Source organism: Dendrobates tinctorius, unplaced genomic scaffold (assembly GCF_039654945.1).
Source record: "Dendrobates tinctorius isolate UK_male_01 unplaced genomic scaffold, ASM3965494v1 ptg000086l, whole genome shotgun sequence".
In the NCBI taxonomy this organism is placed as follows: domain Eukaryota; kingdom Metazoa; phylum Chordata; class Amphibia; order Anura; family Dendrobatidae; genus Dendrobates; species Dendrobates tinctorius.
Genome location: NW_027361754.1, coordinates 62703859 through 62725805, shown reverse-complemented (window position 1 = coordinate 62725805; position 21947 = coordinate 62703859). Strand labels below are relative to the sequence as shown.

Genomic DNA, 21947 nt, shown 5'->3' with positions numbered 1-21947 from the left:
ATTATATGTGGAGCATTGTTTGGGCCTATAAGACTCTGGAGCATCATCCATGGGGACCATCATATACTTGAGCATTCAAAATGGGGCAGATTATATATGGAGCATTATTTGGGCCCTTCTTACACTGGAGCATCATCCATGAGGCCCATCATATACTGGAGCATTCCAAATGGGGGACATCAGACACTGCAGCAGCATCTATGGGCCACATTATACATTGGAGCATTAGAAATGGGGCCCATTATATATGGAGCATTATTTGGGCCCATAAGACAGTGGAGCATCATCCATGGGGACCAACATATACTGTAGCATTATGTGGAGCTCATCATATATTGTATGGAACATAATATGGGACCAATTATTCTGTATGGAGAAATATATGGGGCTCATTATTCTGTATGGCGCACTATGTGGTGGCCATAATACTGTATGGAGTAATATACTGTCTGTTTTTTAGCTATTGTGGGATTTAAAATAGATATCAGTCATGTCATGTAAGAGTGAAGTATTTTTCATTGTACTATACCACTATTTCTCTGCCGTATCAGAGCATCATGAATTGTGTTATGTGTTAAAGGGACCCACTGACACTCTTTGGCCCGGGGAACACGAGAACCTGGGGCAAGCCCTACCCCCCCACAACTTTAGCAAAATAACCCCCAGTTTTCAATGCGCAACTATTATTATAAAGTAAATTAAGGTTGCCAAGCTTCAGTAATAAGAATTGATGTTGTTGGCATTGAAATAGGCACTGTAGGTGTGTTTACTGTCCTCCACTCCCTGACGACTTTGCTTCCCCATTGACTTGCATTGGGTTTTGTGTTTCAGTCGGACCCTGACTTTTCCCTATAGTCGGCCGATTTCGTTTGACTCGACTTTAGAGAAAGTCGGGTTTCATGAAACCCGACTCGACCCTAAAAAAGGCAAAGTCGCTCATCTCTAGATATGATCTTTGTGTGAAATGATAGCTGCATAATATAATGTGGGTTTGCACCTCTTCTGGATAGCTTTATGAAAGGTTCCCAGAATTGTTTTTGTTGGTGAGCTAAATGGTTGAGTCTACCATTAGATCCTTGTCAATTATTAAGACACACGGTTTTGCGTTGAAACGCATTTGTTTTTAATGTCTGGAATATGACTTAATTGTTTTTATGCTATTTGAAGTTATGGAATAAAAGAAAATGGATTTTATGGACTTACAGCGCTGAACTTTGTTTATTTTTTTTTTTAAGTTCTGAAAACTTGCCGCACAGCAGGATCTGCGCGCTCCAGGAGGTGGTGAGCAGACACTAAACTTTTTTTTTTGTATATTTTGAGCTAAAGGTACACCTCTATTTAATATCTTGATTCGGTTCTGAAGACATCCCTCTATCCTGGTATGCATGGTCCCCTCACCCCCCTTTCTAGGTATGCATGGTCCTCTCACACCCCAATCCAGGTATGTATGCTCACCATCACCCCCCCTTTCCTGTTATGTATGGTCCCCTCACCCCCCAATCTTGGTATGCATGGTATCTTCACCCCCCCTTTCCTGGTATGCATGGTCCCCTCACCCCCCTTTCCTGATATGCATGGTCCCCTCACCCCCCAATTCTGGTTTGCATGGTCCTCTTACCCCCCTTTTGGGGTATGCATGGTCCCCTCACCCCCCAGTCCTGGTATGCATGGTCCTCTCACTCCCCAATCCTGGTATGCATGGTCCCCTCTCCCCCAATCCTGATATGCATGGTCTCCTCACCCCCCCCTTTCCTGGTATGCATGATCCCCTCACCCCCAATCCTGATATGCATGGTCCCCTCACCCCCCTTTTCTGGTATGCATGGTCCCCTCACCCCCCTTTCTTGGTATGCATGGTCCCCTCACCCCCCTTTCGTGGTATGCATGGTCCCCTCACCCCCCTATCCTGGTATGCATAGTCCCCTCACCCCCCTTTCTTGGTATGCATGGTCTCCCTCACCCCCCAATCTTGGTATGTATGGTCCCCTCACCCACTAATCCTGGTATGCATGGTCCCCTCACCACCCAATCCTGGTATGCATGGTCCCCTCACCCCCTATCCTGGTATGCATGGTCCCCTCACCCCCTATCCTGGTATGCATGGTCCCCTCACCCCCCAATCCTGGTATGCATAGTCCCCTCACCCCCCAATCCTAGTATGCATGGTTCCCTCACCCCCCTTTCCTGGTATGCATGGTCCCCTCACCCCCTTTTCCTGGTGTGCATGGTCCCTTCACCCCCCTTTCCGTGTAGCCGCGACCAATCAGCATTGCGGCCCTCTGTCCGCGATCAATTAGCAACGCGGCCCTGTAGCCGCGACCAATCACTGCCGCGGCCCTGTACAAAAATAATATTAAAAAATAAAAAAAGTTATTCTCACCTTCCGACGGCCTCCTGTCTTCTTTCCACATGCCCGCCCTCGCGTTCCCAGTAATGCTTTGCGGCTTAGACCGCTGATGACGTCGATCTTCTTTCTCGCTCTCACAAGGGTGATGTCGGTCTTCTCGCTCTCGCGAGAGTGACGTCATCAGCGGTCTAAGCCGCAAAGCATTACTGGGAACGCGAGGCCGGGCGCGTGGAAAGAAGACAGGAGGCCGTCGGAAGGTGAGAATAACTTTTTTTTATTTTAATTCTCTTTTTTACAGATTAAGGCCTGTGCCTGCCGCTTGCCATTACAAACAGCTGCGCCTGTCGCTGATCGGTTGCGGCCGCCAGGCCGCGACCAATCAGCGGGCCGCAATTTCGGTTACAGAAAGACACGATAAGGCGTTTATATATATAGATATATATATATATGTAATATATATACAGTATATATATATATATATATTTACTCTATATGCACTGCTCAAAAAATAAAGGGAACACTTAAACAACAGAATATAACTCCAAGTAAATCAAACTTCTGTGAAATCAAGCTATCCACTTAGCAAGCAACACTGATTGACAATCAATTTCACGTGCTGTTGTGCAAATGGAATAGACATCAGATAGAAATTATTGGCAATTATCAAGACACCCTCAAAGGAGTGGTTCTGCAAGTGGGGACCACATCTCAGTACCAATGTATTCTGACTGGTGTTTTGGTCACTTTTGAATGTTGGTTGTGCTTTCACACTCGTGGTAGCATGAGACAGGCTTTACAAATCACACAAGTGGCTCAGGTAGTGCAGCTCATCCAGGATGGCACATCAATGCGAGCTGTGGCAAGAAGGTTTGCTGTGTCTGTCAGCATAGTGTCCAGAGGCTGGATGAACTAACAGGAGGCAGGCCAGTACAACAGGAGACATGGAGGGTGCTGTAGGAGGGCAACAACCCAGCAGCAGGACCGCTACCTCTGCCTTCATGCAAGGAGGAACAGGAGGAGCACTGCCAGAGCCCTGCAAAATGACCTCCAGCAGGCCACAAATGTGCATGTGTCTACACAAACGGTTAGAAACTGACTCCATGAGGATGGTCTGAGTGCCTGACGTCCCCAGATGGGGGTTGTGCTCACAACCCAACACCGTGCAGGACGCTAGGCATTTGCCAAGATTCCTGGATACTCCTTTTTTTCTCCGAGATGGTGGCTTGGATGCTTAGCAAGCCTCACCCGCCCTCCTTTCTGTTGGTATACAATCTTTGGGTGCTAGACTTAAGGTGGAGACCTCCATGCATTGTGAGGAGCTTTCGTGCCTTCACATCTGCAGCTTCCATCTCTTTTTTTGGCCAGCACACTACAGTATGTAAGCAGGGTATTTGATAACTGACATGACATATGTATGGATGGCACGGATTTTATTCTTCCCATTTAGTTTGCTCTTCAGTACCTGTCTTACCATGTGATGGTATTTGCATATTGCTGCTTTCCTTGCCTCCTCATTATAGTTACCGTATCCCTGTGGAATTCTGAGGTACTTGTAGCACGTCTGTACATCTGCTATGTGCCCTGCTGGTAATTCCACTCCATCAGTCTTGACTACCTTGCCTCTCTTTATTACCAACTGGCTGTACTTCTCCAGTCCGAAGGACATCCTGATGTCTTCACTGTAGATCCTTGTCAGGTGGATCAGTGAATTGATGTCTCGTTTGTTTTTTGTATACAGCTTGATGTCATACTGTAGAGGAGGTGGCTGATGATGCTTCCACTTTTGAGCTTGTATTCATACCCAGACTCTATAATTATCTGACTGAGGAGGTTCAAGTGGGTCGGCCCTCGCAGGGCTGTGGGGTACTCGGTACCGGGCCGGTCTCTCAGAGGGGAATGTCACAGCAGCGGTGACCCGGTCCGTGGCCCTGGGCACCCATGCAAAAGGGATTAAGCAATGGAATAAAGTTTGAGTACTAATCCTTCCTTCTTATGGAGAGAGTCAGGCTTTCCATCAATGTTCCTTTCCTGTGCCAGCGGACCCAGGTCACTGAGGTCGGCTGCAGAACTTCCTTCATCCATCCCTCTCAGGGGATCTTCACTCCTCCACAGACTCTGTCAGACTGACTGACTGAATCCTAATCTCTTCCCGCTCTTTTGGTGCCAACTAAACTCCACCCGCCTCCCAGCACGCTTCGTGTTCCAAGCAGGGAGCCACCAAAGGGTGCTTTGCTACACTACTGTGTTATGTGGGATGCAGGTGTTGGAGTGTGGTCAGGTGTCTCCACCTTACCTGGATGGTGGGGCACCACACCTCAGGAGGAGGCGCAGTACCTCTGTGGCGACTGAACCCTCAGGGGCGCCACATACCCCCCGTTAAACACAGCACGTCCGCGGGCTGCAAGTGAAACAAAGATATTACAAATAAGGAACATACAACATTTTTAAAATGCTTAATAAACAATACTTATCTAAACGTCCCAATGTGGGAGGCACTGACTCTTAAACTTTGCAAACAATTTAACAAACTATCTATGTCGAAATATAGTACCTAATTAAAGTGCTATTGGCAGTAAACTCACTATCAGTTCAAGTATTATCATTAACACATTTCTTTCACCTTTTTACTATTACTTCTAGACCCTAGGTGACAACCGCCGATGCCTGGTTCATCACCTACATTTTCAAATCTTCATTAAAAATTTTTATCTTTATTCACACATTAACATGAGTTTAAACTCTGCAAAACATTCACTATTCCTATATAAAATTTGTTCGATTTCTTTATTAAACACTATCACTATTTACTTTTTCTATGAAAATGCTAAACATTATTATTAAGTGCAATTATGTAAAGTAGACACTGTTCCAGCCAAGATGTCTTGAATCATAGAATCATAGAATCATAGAGTTGGAAGAGACCTCCTGGGCCATCTGGTCCAACCCCCTGCTCAAAGCAGGATTCGCTAAAGTCAGATGTCTGTCCAGCCTCTGTTTGAAGACTTCCATTGAAGGAGAACTCACAACTTCTCTTGGCAGCCTGTTCCACTCATTGATCACTCTAACTGTCAAAAAGTTTTTTCTAATATCTAATCTGTGTCTCCTCCCATTCAGTTTCATCCCATTGCTTCTAGTCTTTCCTTGTGCAAATGAGAATAACGATGATCAGTGGCGGATTATAATGAGGTCAATTTGGGCAGTTGCCCCGGGCCCAGTGGGGTTAAGGGGCCAACAGCCCAGGCCAGTAAATTGCCCCATTATAATCCGCCACCGCGCAGGGCCGGATTATAGGCAGGGCAGGCGGGGCTTCAGCCCCGGGGCCCCCACCACAAGAGCTTCTAAGGGGGCCCCCACCACATTCCTGCTGGCTGCTGCAATGGCACTCCATCTTCTCCCCACCTAAAAGTGAGTGACCGTGGGGGCGGCATTATGTGCTCTGCTACCAGCAGCATCTACAAGTAGCGTGCAAAGGCTTGTGATGAGATCACAGGAGGTAAGGTGTCAGGGCCCCCGATCATGTGACCCCTGTCTCCTCCCCTCCTGTGACCTCATCACAAGTCCTGTGCGCACAGCACAGAGAGCAGCCATGAATGTGGAGTGCGGCTCTGCGGGTGGAGGTCGGTGCTGGAGGCTCCATTATTCTCAATGTGGAGTGCGGCTCTGCGGGTGGAGGTCGGTGCTGGAGGCTCCATTATTCTCAATGTGGAGTGCGGCTCTGCGGGTGGAGGTCGGTGCTGGAGGCCCCATTATTCTCTATGTGGAGTGCGGGTGGAGGTAGGTGCTGGAGGCCCCATTATTCTCTATGTGGAGTGCGGGAGGAGGTCGGTGCCGGAGGCTCCATTATTCTCTGTGTAGTGCGGCTCTGCGGGTGGAGGTCAGTGCTGGAGGCTCCATTATTCTCTATGTGGAGTGCGGCTCTGCGGGTGGAGGTCGGTGCTGGAGGCCCCATTATTCTCTATGTGGAGTGTGGCTCTGCGGGAGGAGGTCGGTGCCGGAGGCTCCATTATTCTCTGTGTAGTGCGGCTCTGCGGGTGGAGGTCGGTGCTGGAGGCTCCATTATTCTCTATGTGGAGTGCGGGAGGAGGTCGGTGCCGGAGGCTCCAATATTCTCTGTGTAGTGCGGCTCTGCGGGTGGAGGTCAGTGCTGGAGGCTCCATTATTCTCTATGTGGAGTGTGGCTCTGCGGGTGGAGGTCGGTGCTGGAGGCCCCATTATTCTCTATGAGGAGTGTGGCTCTGCGGGTGGAGGTCGGTGCTGGAGGCTCCATTATTCCCTATGTGGAGTGTGGCTCTGCGGGTGGAGGTCGGTGCTGGAGGCTCCATTATTCTCTATGTGGAGTGCGGGAGGAGGTCGGTGCCGGAGGCTCCATTATTCTCTGTGTAGTGCGGCTCTGCGGGTGGAGGTCGGTGCTGGAGGCTCCATTATTCTCTATGTGGAGTGGGGCTCTGCGGGTGGAGGTCGGTGCTGGAGGCTCCATTATTCCCTATGTGGAGTGTGGCTCTGCGGGTGGAGGTCGGTGCTGGAGGCTCCATTATTCTCTATGTGGAGTGCGGCTCTGCGGGTGGAGGTCAGTGCTGGAAGCTCCATTCTCAATGTGGAGTGCGGCTCTGCGGGTGGAGGTCAGTGCTGGAGGCCCCATTATTCTCTATGTGGAGTGCGGGTGGAGGTCGGTGCTGGAGGCTCCATTATTCTCTATGTGGAGTGTGGCTCTGCGGGTGGAGGTCAGTGCCGGAGGCTCCATTATTCTCTATGTGGAGTGTGGCTCTGCGGGTGGAGGTCGGTGCTGGAGGCTCCATTATTCTCTATGTGGAGTGCGGCTCTGCGGGTGGAGGTCGGTGCTGGAGGCTCCATTATTCTCTATGTGGAGTGCGGCTCTGCGGGTGGAGGTCGGTGCCGTAGGCTCCATTATTCTCTGTGTAGTGCGGCTCTGCGGGTGGAGGTCGGTGCTGGAGGCTTCATTATTCCCTATGTGGAGTGCGGCTCTGCGGGTGGAGGTCAGTGCTGGAAGCTCCATTCTCAATGTGGAGTGCGGCTCTGCGGGTGGAGGTAGGTGCTCGAGGCTCCATTATTCTCTATGTGGAGTGCGGCTCTGCGGGTGGAGGTCGGTGCTGGAGGCTCCATTATTCTCTATGTGGAGTGGGGCTCTGCGGGTGGAGGTCGGTGCTGGAGGCCCCATTATTCTCTATGTGGAGTGTGGCTCTGCGGGTGGAGGTCGGTGCTGGAGGCTCCATTATTCTCTATGTGGAGTGTGGCTCTGCGGGTGGAGGTCGGTGCTGGAGGCTCCATTATTCCCTATGTGGAGTGCGGCTCTGCGGGTGGAGGTCGGTGCTGGAGGCCCCATTATTCTCAATGTGGAGTGCGGCTCTGCGGGTGGAGGTAGGTGCTGGAGGCTCCATTATTCTCTATGTGGAGTGCGGCTCTGCGGGTGGAGGTCGGTGCTGGAGGCTGCATTATTCTCTATGTGGAGTGTGGCTCTGCGGGTGGAGGTCGGTGCTGGAGGCTCCATTATTCCCTATGTGGAGTGTGGCTCTGCGGGTGGAGGTCGGTGCTGGAGGCTCCATTATTCTCTATGTGGAGTGCGGCTCTGCGGGTGGAGGTCAGTGCCGGAGGCTCCATTATTCTCTATGTGGAGTGTGGCTCTGCGGGTGGAGGTCGGTGCTGGAGGCTCCATTATTCTCTATGTGGAGTGCGGCTCTGCGGGTGGAGGTCGGTGCTGGAGGCTCCATTATTCTCTATGTGGAGTGCGGCTCTGCGGGTGGAGGTCGGTGCCGTAGGCTCCATTATTCTCTGTGTAGTGCGGCTCTGCGGGTGGAGGTCGGTGCTGGAGGCTTCATTATTCCCTATGTGGAGTGCGGCTCTGCGGGTGGAGGTCAGTGCTGGAAGCTCCATTCTCAATGTGGAGTGCGGCTCTGCGGGTGGAGGTAGGTGCTGGAGGCTCCATTATTCTCTATGTGGAGTGCGGCTCTGCGGGTGGAGGTCGGTGCTGGAGGCTCCATTCTCAATGTGGAGTGCGGCTCTGCGGGTGGAGGTAGGTGCTGGAGGCTCCATTATTCTCTATGTGGAGTGTGGCTCTGCGGGTGGAGGTCGGTGCTGGAGGCTCCATTATTCTCTATGTGGAGTGCGGCTCTGCGGGTGGAGGTCGGTGCTGGAGGCTCCATTATTCTCTATGTGGAGTGCGGCTCTGCGGGTGGAGGTCGGTGCCGTAGGCTCCATTATTCTCTGTGTAGTGCGGCTCTGCGGGTGGAGGTCGGTGCTGGAGGCTTCATTATTCCCTATGTGGAGTGCGGCTCTGCGGGTGGAGGTCAGTGCTGGAAGCTCCATTCTCAATGTGGAGTGCGGCTCTGCGGGTGGAGGTAGGTGCTGGAGGCTCCATTATTCTCTATGTGGAGTGCGGCTCTGCGGGTGGAGGTCGGTGCTGGAGGCTCCATTATTCTCTATGTGGAGAGGGGCTCTGCGGGTGGAGGTCGGTGCTGGAGGCCCCATTATTCTCTATGTTGAGTGTGGCTCTGCGGGTGGAGGTCGGTGCTGGAGGCTCCATTATTCTCTATGTGAAGTGTGGCTCTGCGGGTGGAGGTCGGTGCTGGAGGCTCCATTATTCCCTATGTGGAGTGCGGCTCTGCGGGTGGAGGTCGGTGCTGGAGGCCCCATTATTCTCAATGTGGAGTGCGGCTCTGCGGGTGGAGGTAGGTGCTGGAGGCTCCATTATTCTCTATGTGGAGTGCGGCTCTGCGGGTGGAGGTCGGTGCTGGAGGCTGCATTATTCTCTATGTGGAGTGTGGCTCTGCGGGTGGAGGTCGGTGCTGGAGGCTCCATTATTCCCTATGTGGATTGTGGCTCTGCGGGTGGAGGTCGGTGCTGGAGGCTCCATTATTCTCTATGTGGAGTGCGGCTCTGCGGGTGGAGGTCGGTGCTGGAGGCTCCATTATTCTCTATGTGGAGTGCGGCTCTGCGGGTGGAGGTCGGTGCAGGAGGCCCCATTATTCTCTATGTGGAGTGCGGCTCTGCGGGTGGAGGTCGGTGCTGGAGGCTCCATTATTCCCTATGTGGAGTGTGGCTCTGCGGGTGGAGGTCAGTGCTGGAGGCCCCATTATTCTCTATGTGGAGTGCGGCTCTGCGGGTGGAGGTCGGTGCTGGAGGCTCCATTATTCTCTATGTGGAGTGGGGCTCTGCGGGTGGAGGTCGGTGCTGGAGGCTCCATTATTCTCTATGTGGAGTGGGGCTCTGCGGGTGGAGGTCGGTGCTGGAGGCTCCATTATTCTCTATGTGGAATGTGGCTCTGCGGGTGGAGGTCGGTGCTGGAGGCTCCATTATTCTCTATGTGGAGTGTTCCTCTGCGGGTGGAGGTCGGTGCAGGAGGCCCCATTATTCTCTATGTGGAGTGCGGCTCTGCGGCTGGAGGCTCCATTATTCTCTATGTGGAGTGTTCCTCTGCGGGTGGAGGTCGGTGCAGGAGGCCCCATTATTCTCTATGTGGAGTGCGGCTCTGCGGGTGGAGGTCGGTGCTGGAGGCTCCATTATTCTCTATGTGGAGTGCGGCTCTGCGGGTGGAGGTCGGAGCTGGAGGCTCCATTATTCTCTATGTGGAGTGTGGCTCTGCGGGTGGAGGTCGGTGCTGGAGGCTCCATTATTCTCTATGTGGAGTGCGGCTCTGCGGGTGGAGGTCGGTGCTGGAGGCTCCATTATTCTCTATGTGGAGTGCGGCTCTGCGGGTGGAGGTCGGTGCTGGAGGCTCCATTATTCTCTATGTGGAGTGCGGCTCTGCGGGTGGAGGTCGGTGCTGGAGGCCCCATTATTCTCTATGTAGAGTGTGGCTCTGCGGGTGGAGGTCGGTGCTGGAGGCCCCATTATTCTCTATGTAGAGTGTGGCTCTGCGGGTGGAGGTCGGTGCTGGAGGCCCCATTATTCTCTATGTAGAGTGTGGCTCTACGATTCGTGACCCCCGTCACGTGACGAGGGGGGCCCACAGAGTCTGAACTGCCCCGGGCCCTGGCTACCCTTAATCCACCCCTGACGATGATCCTTCTACAATGTGACAGCCCTTTAGATATTTGTAGACAGCTATTAAGTCTCCTCTCAGTCTTCTCTTTTGCAAACTAAACATTCCCAAATCCTGCAACCTTTCCTCATAAGACAGGGTTTGCAGACCGGTCACCATTCTGGTCGCTCTTTTCTGAACTTGCTCCAGTTTGTTGATGTCTTTTTTAAAATGTGGTGCCCAAAACTGGACACAATATTCCAGATGGGGTCTGACCAAAGAGGAGTAGAGGGCAATAATGACTTCACGTGATCTAGACTGTATGCTTCTGTTAATACATCCTAGAATTGCATTTGCCTTTTTTGCTGCTGCATCACACTGTTGACTCATATTCAGTCTGTGATCTATTAGAATACCCAAGTCTTTTTCACATGTGCTGTTGCTTAGCCCTATTCCTCCCATTCTGTATATGCTTTTTGAAATGTCCCTATTAAAGTAGGTGTATGTAAAACCAAGAAAAGGCACCTAAAGAGGTGCAACTATTTACAGGACAGTTCTGGATCATTCATTGTCCATGATCTCCACAGTTCAAATATAAAAGGCTGCCTAAGAAATTGGGCAAACTGGAATCAAAAGAAAAACAACATGATGAACAAAACAAAAAAAAAATGAAAAAGGCATAACGGTGCCTATACCCTCCTGGGTAACAGTTAGTTATTAATGCTTAGTGATGGTCTCTTCCTGGGGCGGTGGAAGCGGGTCGCTTGTTCTGCTTCCACGGGAGAACTGAAGGACATCCTCTTCTTGCTGATTGTCCACAAATTGCAGGTATTCCCTTTCCCAGGAAGTGAGGTTGGTATCTTCCTGTGTAGATGGAATGGCAACAGGAGTAACTGCTGCCTGTTGAGGGTAGCATTTCAGCTGCTGCTGGTAGTATCTCTGCTGCCAATGATTCTGCAGGAGTTGCAGCTGGTACCAATGGATGTTGTTCCCCAGTTTCAGGTGGCACCACAGTTAGCAGAGCTGTTGCCTTGGTTTTTGGCCTAACGTCTGGTGGCACTGATGTCTGTGGCCGCTTGTAGGGTGAAAGGCGAGGGTTCAGAATCTGCGGCAAAGGGAATCCGTGATGCATATTAATGCCCGTCTGCTGTTCAGACTCTTCCACCGTACCCACAAGATGCCGAATGGGACGTGTCTGCTCCAGTCTCACGCTTTTCAGCAGGGATTTCTTCCACTTCCCCATCGCAGTCAGCTTTGTGTCTCTAAATTGGGAGCATAGCTCTTCCATTTGTCCCATGTGAAGTTCGAGCATGCCGTCCGCAGTGCGCGAAAACTCAGAGGGTAACCCATTGGCAGGGGTGGCGGTCACACCTGGAGCCTCCCGGCGGTGCACGATGTTCACCAGAGTTGCCCGTCCCAAGATCGGAGACGATGGCAGGGCAGATGGCGGTTCCGGGTCCACAGGGGTCTCCGGTGGGACCTGCGCAGCCGTGTCAGGTCCAGGCAGGAGTTCATCTTCCTCCGCTTCAGCCTCCAGGCCCCCAGGGAACTCCTCATGACAGGCCACGCTCAGCGGTGATTGCAGCACGGAGATGGAGACAGGCGCCGCCGGTGACAGGGCAGCGGCCGTAGGTTCCACAGGTGCTGCCTAGAGGAGATCTTGTGCAGCAGCGACGGGTACTGCGGGTGAAGGTACCGGTGATATAGCAGCGGTGGCGGGTACCAATGGCGAGGGTACCGGTGATGGAGGTACCGATGGTCTAGGCCCCTCCCGGGCATGCTGCCAGTTCATGATCCAGAGCCCCTCCTGTCTCAACCGCAGACGGTGGGTTGGCTGACAATCTCGTCCTCCAGCTGCTGGCGGTTCATTGTGGAAGTTGGATCGGAGCCTTCAGCCAATGCGCTGGGGAGGTTCAGCTCAACCTCCTTGCGATGTTTGGGCCTCCCTCCTCCTTCCATCATGGTGTTCTGGCATTCTTCCTCCTTCCTGGCCTCTTTTCCCACCACTGGCTCTCGCTCCTCGTTCAGGGGGCGGCGTCTTCCTACTCCTCCATACAAGGCCAGTATCCGAACCCCTCGGGGGGTGGGCCATGTTGCAGTTGCATAGAAGTTCAGGCAGGGGAGGCCCAGGACAGTTCGCGGTCTTTTCTTAGGACCACCCATGTTGTCACGCCCTTCTTCACCGCGTCGGTGGCCATTTTGAGAGTCCATTTTACAGTCTATCAATTTGGTTATTCTGCACATTTTCAGCAATGTTTAAGTCCAATAAAACTCAGGCACACAGAACCCGGTGGCACCGGGCTTCGTCATCCTGTTCGTGATGCCATAGTTGGGTCACCCTCCCAGGGCTGTGGGGTACTCGGTACCGGGCCGGTCTCTCAGAGTGGAATGTCACAGCAGTGGTGACCCGGTCCATGGCCCTGGGCACCCATGCAAAAGGGATTAAGCGATGGAACAGAGTTTGTGAGTGGATGATTCGTGACGCCACCTGTGGTGTTCGGCAAGGGAGATGTTAAGCTGACGCTGCAAGCAGATCCTCTGGGACAGATGGTGTAGTGCAGCAATGATGGTGTGGCTCTCCACAGGTACGGCTGTAGTCCCAGGGCAGAGTAGGTGAAGTCGGTGAGGGGAGACGTGGATGGTGCAGTGTTAGGCACAAAGATGTAGCAGTGCTGAGTGGGTTGGCGCAGGAATAAGCGGAGGACACCAGGGCATGTAGTTCCAAAGCTTTACTCAGTCTGTTGTGCATACAGGTGCCCACATCCGTGCCGTGTCCTCCGGGTCAGGTGCTCAGCCAACCTCCAAGCAAGATGAAGTGCTCCCTTCCAACACTCCGCCAACATATGTGGCTTTTCTGAACGTCTCCCTTCTTGCGCCTATAGTGAAGTACTCACAGTACTGAGTTACACTGGAGTTCCTCCTGTCAGATGCTCCTATGAACTCTACTTGTACAGCAGACAGCTGTAGCCTGCTTCGGATACTCTTTACTACCTAGTCCCAGCTCACTCACATTGCTGTTGTGCCCCCAAGTCTTGTGTGGGAATAAAGTGGTGACAACTTCTATTCCTCCGGTGTCTGTCGCAGGACCATTAGTATCCATACAACCTTGGGGACCGGACCCCGGCCTTGCGCTGTGAACTTGGGAAGAGTTCTGCTCTAACCCTAATCCTTAGTCCTCCTCTCCTTACATTCCCTACTATTCCTTCCTTCTTATGGAGAGAGTCAGGATTTCCATCAATGTTCCTTTCCTGTGCCAGCGGACCCAGGTCACTGAGGTCGGCTGCAGAACTTCCTTCATCCATCCCTCTCAGGGGATCTTCACTCCTCCACAGACTCTGTCAGACTGACTGACTGACTGAATCCTAATCTCTTCCCGCTCTTTTGGTGCCAACTAAACTCCACCCGCCTCCCAGCACGCTTCGTGTTCCAAGCAGGGAGCCACCAAAGGGTGCTTTGCTACACTACTGTGTTGTGTGGGATGCAGGTGTTGGAGTGTGGTCAGGTGTCTCTACCTTACCTGAATGGTGGGGCACCACACCTCAGGAGGAGGCGCAGTACCTCTGTGGTGACTGAACCCTCAGGGGTGCCACACAAGCCTATGCAGAACAGCAATGGGGACAATGCACCTTCTTGGTATATGCCACATTTGATGGTCAGTCACTTGTGCTAGTTGTATTGAGTTGACTTCCAATGTTGTTCTCCATAGCGCCATTGAGCTTCTGAGGAAAGTTCTTAATTTCCTGTTGACATTGTAAAAAGCCAAGGATTCACAGATCCATGTGTGTGGCATTGAGTCATAGGCTTTCCTGTAGTCAATCCAGGCTGTGCTGAGATTGGTCTGTCTGGATCTTGAGTCTTGAACGACTGCTCTATCGAAGAGGAACTGGTGCTTAGAGCCTCTGGTGTCGGTCCCAATGCTTTTCTGAGCTGGATTCATGTACTGGTTCATATGGTTATGTAGCTTTGTGGCTATGATGCCTGACAGGAGTTTCCATGTTGTTGTAAGGCAAGTTATTGGGCAGTAGTTGGATGGAACTGTTCCTTTATGAGGATCCTTCATGATCAGCAGCAGTTGGTTTATCTGTTTTGCCTTGCATTCATGTACCACTGTTAATTTCTTTAGCCAGTAGGTGTGGATCATGTCTGGGCCAGGTGCTGTCCAGCTCTTCATGTTCTTGACCAATTGCTGGATGTCTGCTTCTGTAATGGTGACTGGTTTTACTCTAGGTGGTTGCTGTGTTTCATTCTCAGATCTTGCAGCCACATTGAACTGGTGTTGTGTGTTTTTTCCTTCCCCCATATGTTCTTCCAGTATTGTTTAGTCTCTGCTATTGGTGGAGTTGCTGCCTTTGTGCTGTTACTCTAGTTGGGAGAACACCTTGGATGGTCCTTTAGAGAACAGGGCATTTATCTTCTTGGTCTCAGCTGCTCTAGTGTATCTCCCTAGTCTTGCAGCGAGTGCTGTGAGCCTTTGTTTAGCAGTCTCTAGGGCCTCAGTTGGGGTTAGGCCTTTGTACTTGTCCAGCTTGGTCTTATTCTTGATCTTTACGCCCTTCTATATTTCTGTTAGTTGGCTGACTTCTCTTTGTGTCACCTTGATCTTTGTCTCCAGTTTTCTTTTCTTGCTGGTTGTATAGCCAAGCAATTCCATGATTGCTGAGGCAGTAGCATTGATCAGTTTATTAGTTGAGTTATGGTGGTGGTAGGTATTCATGCAAGCGCTCTATTGGCATCTTCTAGCATCCTGTCTGGTGGTGTTTCTTTGCTGAGCCTTGGCAGTCGATCTCTGGTATTGATGGTATTTAGTTTATCTAAGATCTTCTGTTTCAGATCAGCTGCAGCGCTCTTTAGTTGTAGGATTGGGTCAGGATTTTCAGGGGGTTGCACATGTTGATCTTCCAGGTCTTCATGTGGGGTAGATCTGCAGTGCATTTGATCCATCTCAAGTTGTGATAATAGCTTTCTCTTTATGACATTGAAACATTGGGTGACTAGTTGCTTCTCTGTCACTGGACATGCAGGTCTCGTATCCATCCAGAGTTTCCTCATATACTTCATATATCTTCTCTCATTTGGTCTGCTGTGATAGTAGCGTGTTATCTTTCCTTGTCTATATATGGTTTGTTCCAGTAGCCCATTTATCATCAGATTGTCCTGGTTCCTCGGTATCTGATGCGGACCTTATTAATCCGGGCGGTGTCTGAGCCAGCATGACTCTCTTTGTTCGTGACACTCTCATGTTTATTGAGGTAGGCACTATAGTGTTAGTAGTCTTGCCCAAGGACCACTACTGGTATATTAACAGGGGAGAGCCAGGATATGAACCCCAGTCTCATATATATATATATATATATATATATATATATATATATATATATACACATATACAGTGGGGCAAAAAAGTATTTAGTCAGTCAGCAATAGTGCAAGTTCCACCACTTAAAAAGATGAGAGGCGTCTGTAATTTACATCATAGGTAGACCTCAACTATGGGAGACAAACTGAGAAAAAAAAATCCAGAAAATCACATTGTCTGTTTTTTTTTTCATTTTATTTGCATATTATGGTGGAAAATAAGTATTTGGTCAGAAACAAGCAATCAAGATTTCTGGCTCTCACAGACCTGTAACTTCTTCTTTAAGAGTCTCCTCTTTCCTCCACTCATTACCTGTAGTAATGGCACCTGTTTAAACTTGTTATCAGTATAAAAAGACACCTGTGCACACCCTCAAACAGTCTGACTCCAAACTCCACTATGGTGAAGACCAAAGAGCTGTCAAAGGACACCAGAAACAAAATTGTAGCCCTGCACCAGGCTGGGAAGACTGAATCTGCAATAGCCAACCAGCTTGGAGTGAAGAAATCAACTGTGGGAGCAATATTTAGAAAATGGAAGACATACAAGACCAATGATAATCTCCCTCGATCTGGTGCTCCACGCAAAATCCCACCCCGTGGGGTCAGAATGATCACAAGAACGGTGAGCAAAAATCCCAGAACCACGCGGGGGGACCTAGTGAATGAACTGCAGAGAGCTGGGACCAATGTAACAAGGCCTACCATAAGTAACACACTACGCCACCATGGACTCAGATCCTGCAGTGCCAGACGTGTCCCACTGCTTAAGCCTGTACATGTCCGGGCCCGTCTGAAGTTTGCTAGAGAGCATTTGGATGATCCAGAGGAGTTTTGGGAGAATGTCCTATGGTCTGATGAAACCAAACTGGAACTGTTTGGTAGAAACACAACTTGTCGTGTTTGGAGGAAAAAGAATACTGAGTTGCATCCATCAAACACCATACCTACTGTAAAGCATGGTGGTGGAAACATCATGCTTTGGGGCTGTTTCTCTGCAAAGGGGCCAGGACAACTTATCCGGGTACATGAAAGAATGAATGGGGCCATGTATCGTGAGATTTTGAGGGCAAACCTCCTTCCATCAGCAAGGGCATTGAAGATGAAACGTGGCTGGGTCTTTCAACATGACAATGATCCAAAGCACACCGCCAGGGCAATGAAGGAGTGGCTTCGTAAGAAGCATTTCAAGGTCCTGGAGTGGCCTAGCCAGTCTCCAGATCTCAACCCTATAGAAAACCTTTGGAGGGAGTTGAAAGTCCGTGTTGCCAAGCGAAAAGCCAAAAACATCACTGCTCTAGAGGAGATCTCCATGGAGGAATGGGCCAACATACCAACAACAGTGTGTGGCAACCTTGTGAAGACTTACAGAAAACGTTTGACCTCTGTCATTGCCAACAAAGGATATATCACAAAGTATTGAGATGAAATTTTGTTTCTGACCAAATACTTATTTTCCACCATAATATGCAAATAAAATGAAAAAAAAACAGACAATGTGATTTTCTGGATTTTTTTTTCTCAGTTTGTCTCCCATAGTTGAGGTCTACCTATGATGTAAATTACAGACGCCTCTCATCTTTTTAAGTGGTGGAACTTGCACTATTGCTGACTGACTAAATACTTTTTTGCCCCACTGTGTATATATATATATGTATATATATTATTTCAGTTGATTGGAATGTCTTGCAGTGAAAATGCTTCTTTGGGGTTTTCCAGCATCAATCTGAAAGGTGAAACAAGATATGACATGATAAAAAATACCAGTGAAAGTGTTTCACACAGCAGACTCCTGAACAGGGATACCCTAAACTGGTGTCGAGTGTAATTCTAATACAATGTTATGGAAAATAAGGTTTTAGACTCATTGACTTTGCAGAGCGCCTATTTTATTAGCATTTAATAACCACCTGTATGTTGACGTTATTTGGAAAAGGACCGACAATGCTTTTTGGTTACTGCATAGTATTTTAGTTTTGTATTACCATGATTTACCGTGCTACAAAAGAATATCAATCACCTAACTCATAATGACCAGCCATTCTCTAATCCAGCATGGTAAAAACAATAGTCTCATACTAAATTAGTGGGAAAATAGACTGAAAGTGTGCCACTAGTTCATATGGCACTGGCACTTATAATAGTGGAAGTCTCATATGTCAATTTTTAGCCTCGAAACCTACTTTGCCTAGTATTGGGGTCTGCACGCATACACATTTGATAATACAGGGTGGGCCATTTATATGGATACACCTAAATAAAATGTGAATAGTTGGTGACCCAGATCGGTGCGCTGAATTTGCAGAATGGGCAAAACAAAAATTGGAACAGGACCCTCAGTTTACACAAAACATTATGTTCAGTAATGAGGCAAACTTTTTTGGGTGGGCCAATTATATGGATACACCTGAATAAAGTGGCAATGGTGACAGTTTTCTTGCATAAGGTGTCTTGCATTCAAATCTGCTGCAATGACCCGGGTACAGCGTTCACCAGACATCAACACAATTTCTACCCGCTTGTCATGTGTTAACCTCTGCGACATGTTAATGGCTGTAAACAAAGAGAAACTTGTAAATAACTCATGAAAGAATAAAGTTACATTAAAACTAAGCACACCATTGTTTTTCTTGCAAAATTCTCAATAAGTTTAATGTGTCACGTGACCCTCTTCCCATTGGAAAAAATAAAGTTGGATTCAAAATGACCGTCATGGTCACCACCCATCTTGAAAAGTTTTCCCCCTCCCATATACTAATGTGCCACAAACAGGAAGTTGATATCACCAACCATTCCCATTTTATTTAGGTGTATCCATATAAATGGTCCACCCTGTAGTCGGTGACTCATGAAGGGATCAGCTAACCATCTAATGTGTGAGGCGGTGTCATGATCCATGCTGGATCATGACAGATAAAAAGCACAGGTAACCTTTTTTTTTTTCCATAAGCTGTGTGCTTAAGTTGGTTTTGCCCCCGGTGGCCATTAGTATTATTACACAGTGGTGTCTTTTGTTCTGGTTTGCCCCCGGTGGTGGTGAGCGTTATTGCACATGATTATAAAGCAGATGTGATTGCTCTGGCTGCTATAAAAGAGTGTCAGTTGTTGTAATCACTGTTGGTGATAGTGTTCATTTCAACCACCCTTGGTGGAGGAAGGATCTAGAGAGAGGTCCTGGCAGCTCAGTCAGAGCCCTGTTGTGGAAGGAGTCAGATGGGATTTCCTTGCAGCTCTGACAGAGCTTGGTGGCAGCTATTCAGGAAGAAAGCTGCATTCTGGTGGTGGACTCTGTTTGTATTTTTCCCTGGTGTGTATTAGTACAGCAGTTGGGCCAGTGCCTGCATCACCCAGCTCCCTAGCAAGGGATAGGTGTAGGGTGTGCTAGGGTGACAGGTATCCTGATCGGCGCCCGGTGCGGAACCGGCCTAGGGAACGTTAGGAGTGTGAGGGACACTGACTCAGGGGAGTGCAGGGGGTCTCCACGTCCCCATTCCCTATCGCAGGGCCCACCACTGTAACTGTTTCCCCTTACCCCGTGTCTTGTTGTTTTAGTTACTGACCTGCGGGCCGTGTCACACAGGACAGTTTCACGTGCCATGTCTTGTTGTTTCAGTTACTGGCCTGCTGGTCGCGTCACACAGGACGGGTCCACGTGACATTATCACCAACCGTATATTTGTTTTTTCTGCTGAGCCATGGAACCAATGCAGTCCTTTGCCCAAATGCTGCAAATCTTTATGGATGACATTAGGGGGCTGCGCGGTGAGTTGGTGCAGCAACTGCAGCTGTTGGTGGGCTTTGGGGGCTTGGTTCAGAGACAGGCTCAGCCAGAACCCAAGATATTCTTCTTGGTATTTCAGCAAGCCTGCAAATTATATTTCAGGCTGCGCCCTCGTTCATCAGGGAGTGAAGAGCAACCGGTGGGAATCATTATGTCCCTTCTTAAGGGGGATCCCCAATCCTGGGCCTTCTCCCTACAGGACGATTCACCATCATTAGAGTGCGTGGATGAGTTTTTTGTGGCTTTGGCGCTAGTGTATGAGGATCCTGATGGCGTCGCCCTGGTGGAATCCCGACTCCGTAGGTGTAAACAGGGAGCCTGGGTTGCTGAGGAGTACTGCTCAGAGTTTAGGACGTGGGCCACTGACACTCAGTGGAATGACCCTGCACTTAGGAGTCAATTTGTGCAGGGTCTGTCTCCAAAGTTGCAGGATACTCTGGTGCAGTACGCTGCCCCCAGGTCGCTGGAGGCCACCATGTCCCTTGCCATCCGGGTGGATAGACGCCTTAGGGAGAGACATACACAAAATGTGCCCCCTATTGTCCTCGCTAGGGAGGAGGACCCACCAGTGCGGACAGAGGAACCCTGATAGCCCGGTGTTGTTGGTACAAAAAAGGGGGTGTCTATGGCTCGTCATGGTGGGAGAGTATGCTTTTCCTGTGGGAAGCCTGGCCATTTCATGAGAGCCTGCCCAGTGCGTGCCAAGTCTCCAGACGAATCTATGCAAGTAGGAGGAGCTAGTTTGTGTACGGAGCTGCCTACGGTTCGGGGAGTGGTGTCGGCATGTTTTTACTGTGGGCAGACTGGTCATGTCCTGAAGGCTTGCCCAACCCACGCCAAACTATCTGTGCCAACTCAGAAGCCGCATTCCCCTGGTCGCTTGGAGAGAGGCAACCAGGGAGTGTATATTTCCTCCATTTTGCCCTCCCAAGGTACCATGTCAGCAGAGGTGTTGGCTGGCGGCTTACCGGAGGTGCTAGATTGGCGGGCAAGGGAAGTAGTCAGCTGGGGGCAGTCGTGTGAGGGCTGCAGCCTAGGGACTACTGTCTCTGCCGTCTCTCTTCAACCGACCCCTTTCTCTCCAGTGAGAGCAGCAGATGTGCTGCAGGAGTAGGGTAAGTCTCAACCCTCGCCATTAGCCAACCCTGGGAGGCGCAGACCTCGTGGTGGAAGGGGTTGGAGGGTGGTGTACCCCGTGGTGAATTGCGGGGGTGTGAGTGTGGTGACACAGGGGGACGCCTCTGTTGTCAGTTCCAGTAAGAGTTCACCGTATTGTGACAAACGAATGTATGGCAATAAACGTTCAGGTCCGGACCTGTGTGTGAACGAGCATGTATGGGTGGCCACCAAAAAACATCCAGTGGAAGTGTGTTGCGGAGTCTTACCAACTCGAGTTACCCCCAAATATACACATACACAACTCGTTCCCCAGGTTGGCACTTCGGAGATGTGTGGTGCCTCCAGAACATTCGTTGCCAATATCAGCGGTGCTCGTTTGTCATCAACCTGACGTGCAGGTAGTTGCTGGGGTGAACTCTGGACCTGGGCGTCCCCGCTGTAGGTGGTTCCCTGATGAGGAGCAGTCTTGAGGGTCCAGAGGCCCCTCATTAAGGGGAGGGTACTGGCATGATCCATGCTGGATCATGACAGATAAAAAGCACATGTAACCTTTTATTTTTCCTTAAGCTGTGTGCTTAAGTTGGTTTTGCCCCCGGTGGCCATTAGGATTATTACACAGTGGTGTCTTTTGTTCTGGTTTGCCCCTGGTGGTGGTGAGCGTTATTGCACATGATTATAAAGCAGGTGTGATTGCTCTGGCTGCTATAAAAGAGTGTCAGGTGTTGCAATCACTGTTGGTGATAGTGTTCATTTCAACCATCCTTCGTGGAGGAGGAGGAAGGATCTAGAGAGAGGTCCTGGCTAGTGATGGGCGAGTCCTAAATTACTCGGAATCGCTTGACTCTAGCGAGTCCGAGCCCGGGACTCGCTACTCGTTGCAAGTCTAGCGAGTCCAATGTTAATGAATGGGGAAGCGAGTCTTAGCGAGTAATGTGCGATTTACAAATCGCAGATGTGTCTCGGAAAGCGCTTGCATTGGCGATTTGTAAACCCCATTCGCAACAGTTTGTTGCTGCTGTGTCCGAGTCCAAACTCGCATTTGTTTGTCTTATTTAGCGCCGATGAGGCGAGGGAAGCGATTTTCTCTAGCACACACCATGCTTTGAGCAAACAGGAAATAATCCGAGTCGAGTTGACATACGCACACACACACACAGAGCAATACAGAGCAATCATGGCCCGTGTCACTGTCAACACGCTGCAGTTGATTGATCTGGTGGAGGCTCGGCCCCTGCTTTGGCTCCCCACTGACCCTGCCTATGGGCATAACATCCAGCGGACTACAGCCTGGAGGGAGATCGCTCAAGTGATGTTCCCTGCACTGCTACGGCCACGACCTTGTCCCTTTGCAACCTCTTTTTTGGGAAATT

The 21947-nt window shown here is 50.1% G+C and overlaps 1 protein-coding gene across 1 annotated transcript in view; it reads left to right on the top strand.

Moving 5' to 3' along the window:
* Positions 1-5632: 5632 nt before the first annotated feature.
* The window catches only part of WNT4 (Wnt family member 4), a 175491-nt gene continuing 159176 nt past the window's right edge, over positions 5633-21947 (top strand). Inside the window, exon 1 of the mRNA XM_073585502.1 lies at positions 5633-6121. Within this exon, the coding sequence (XP_073441603.1) occupies positions 5826-6121 (296 nt within the window). The 5' untranslated portion in view covers positions 5633-5825. The remainder of the gene's footprint in view (positions 6122-21947) is intronic.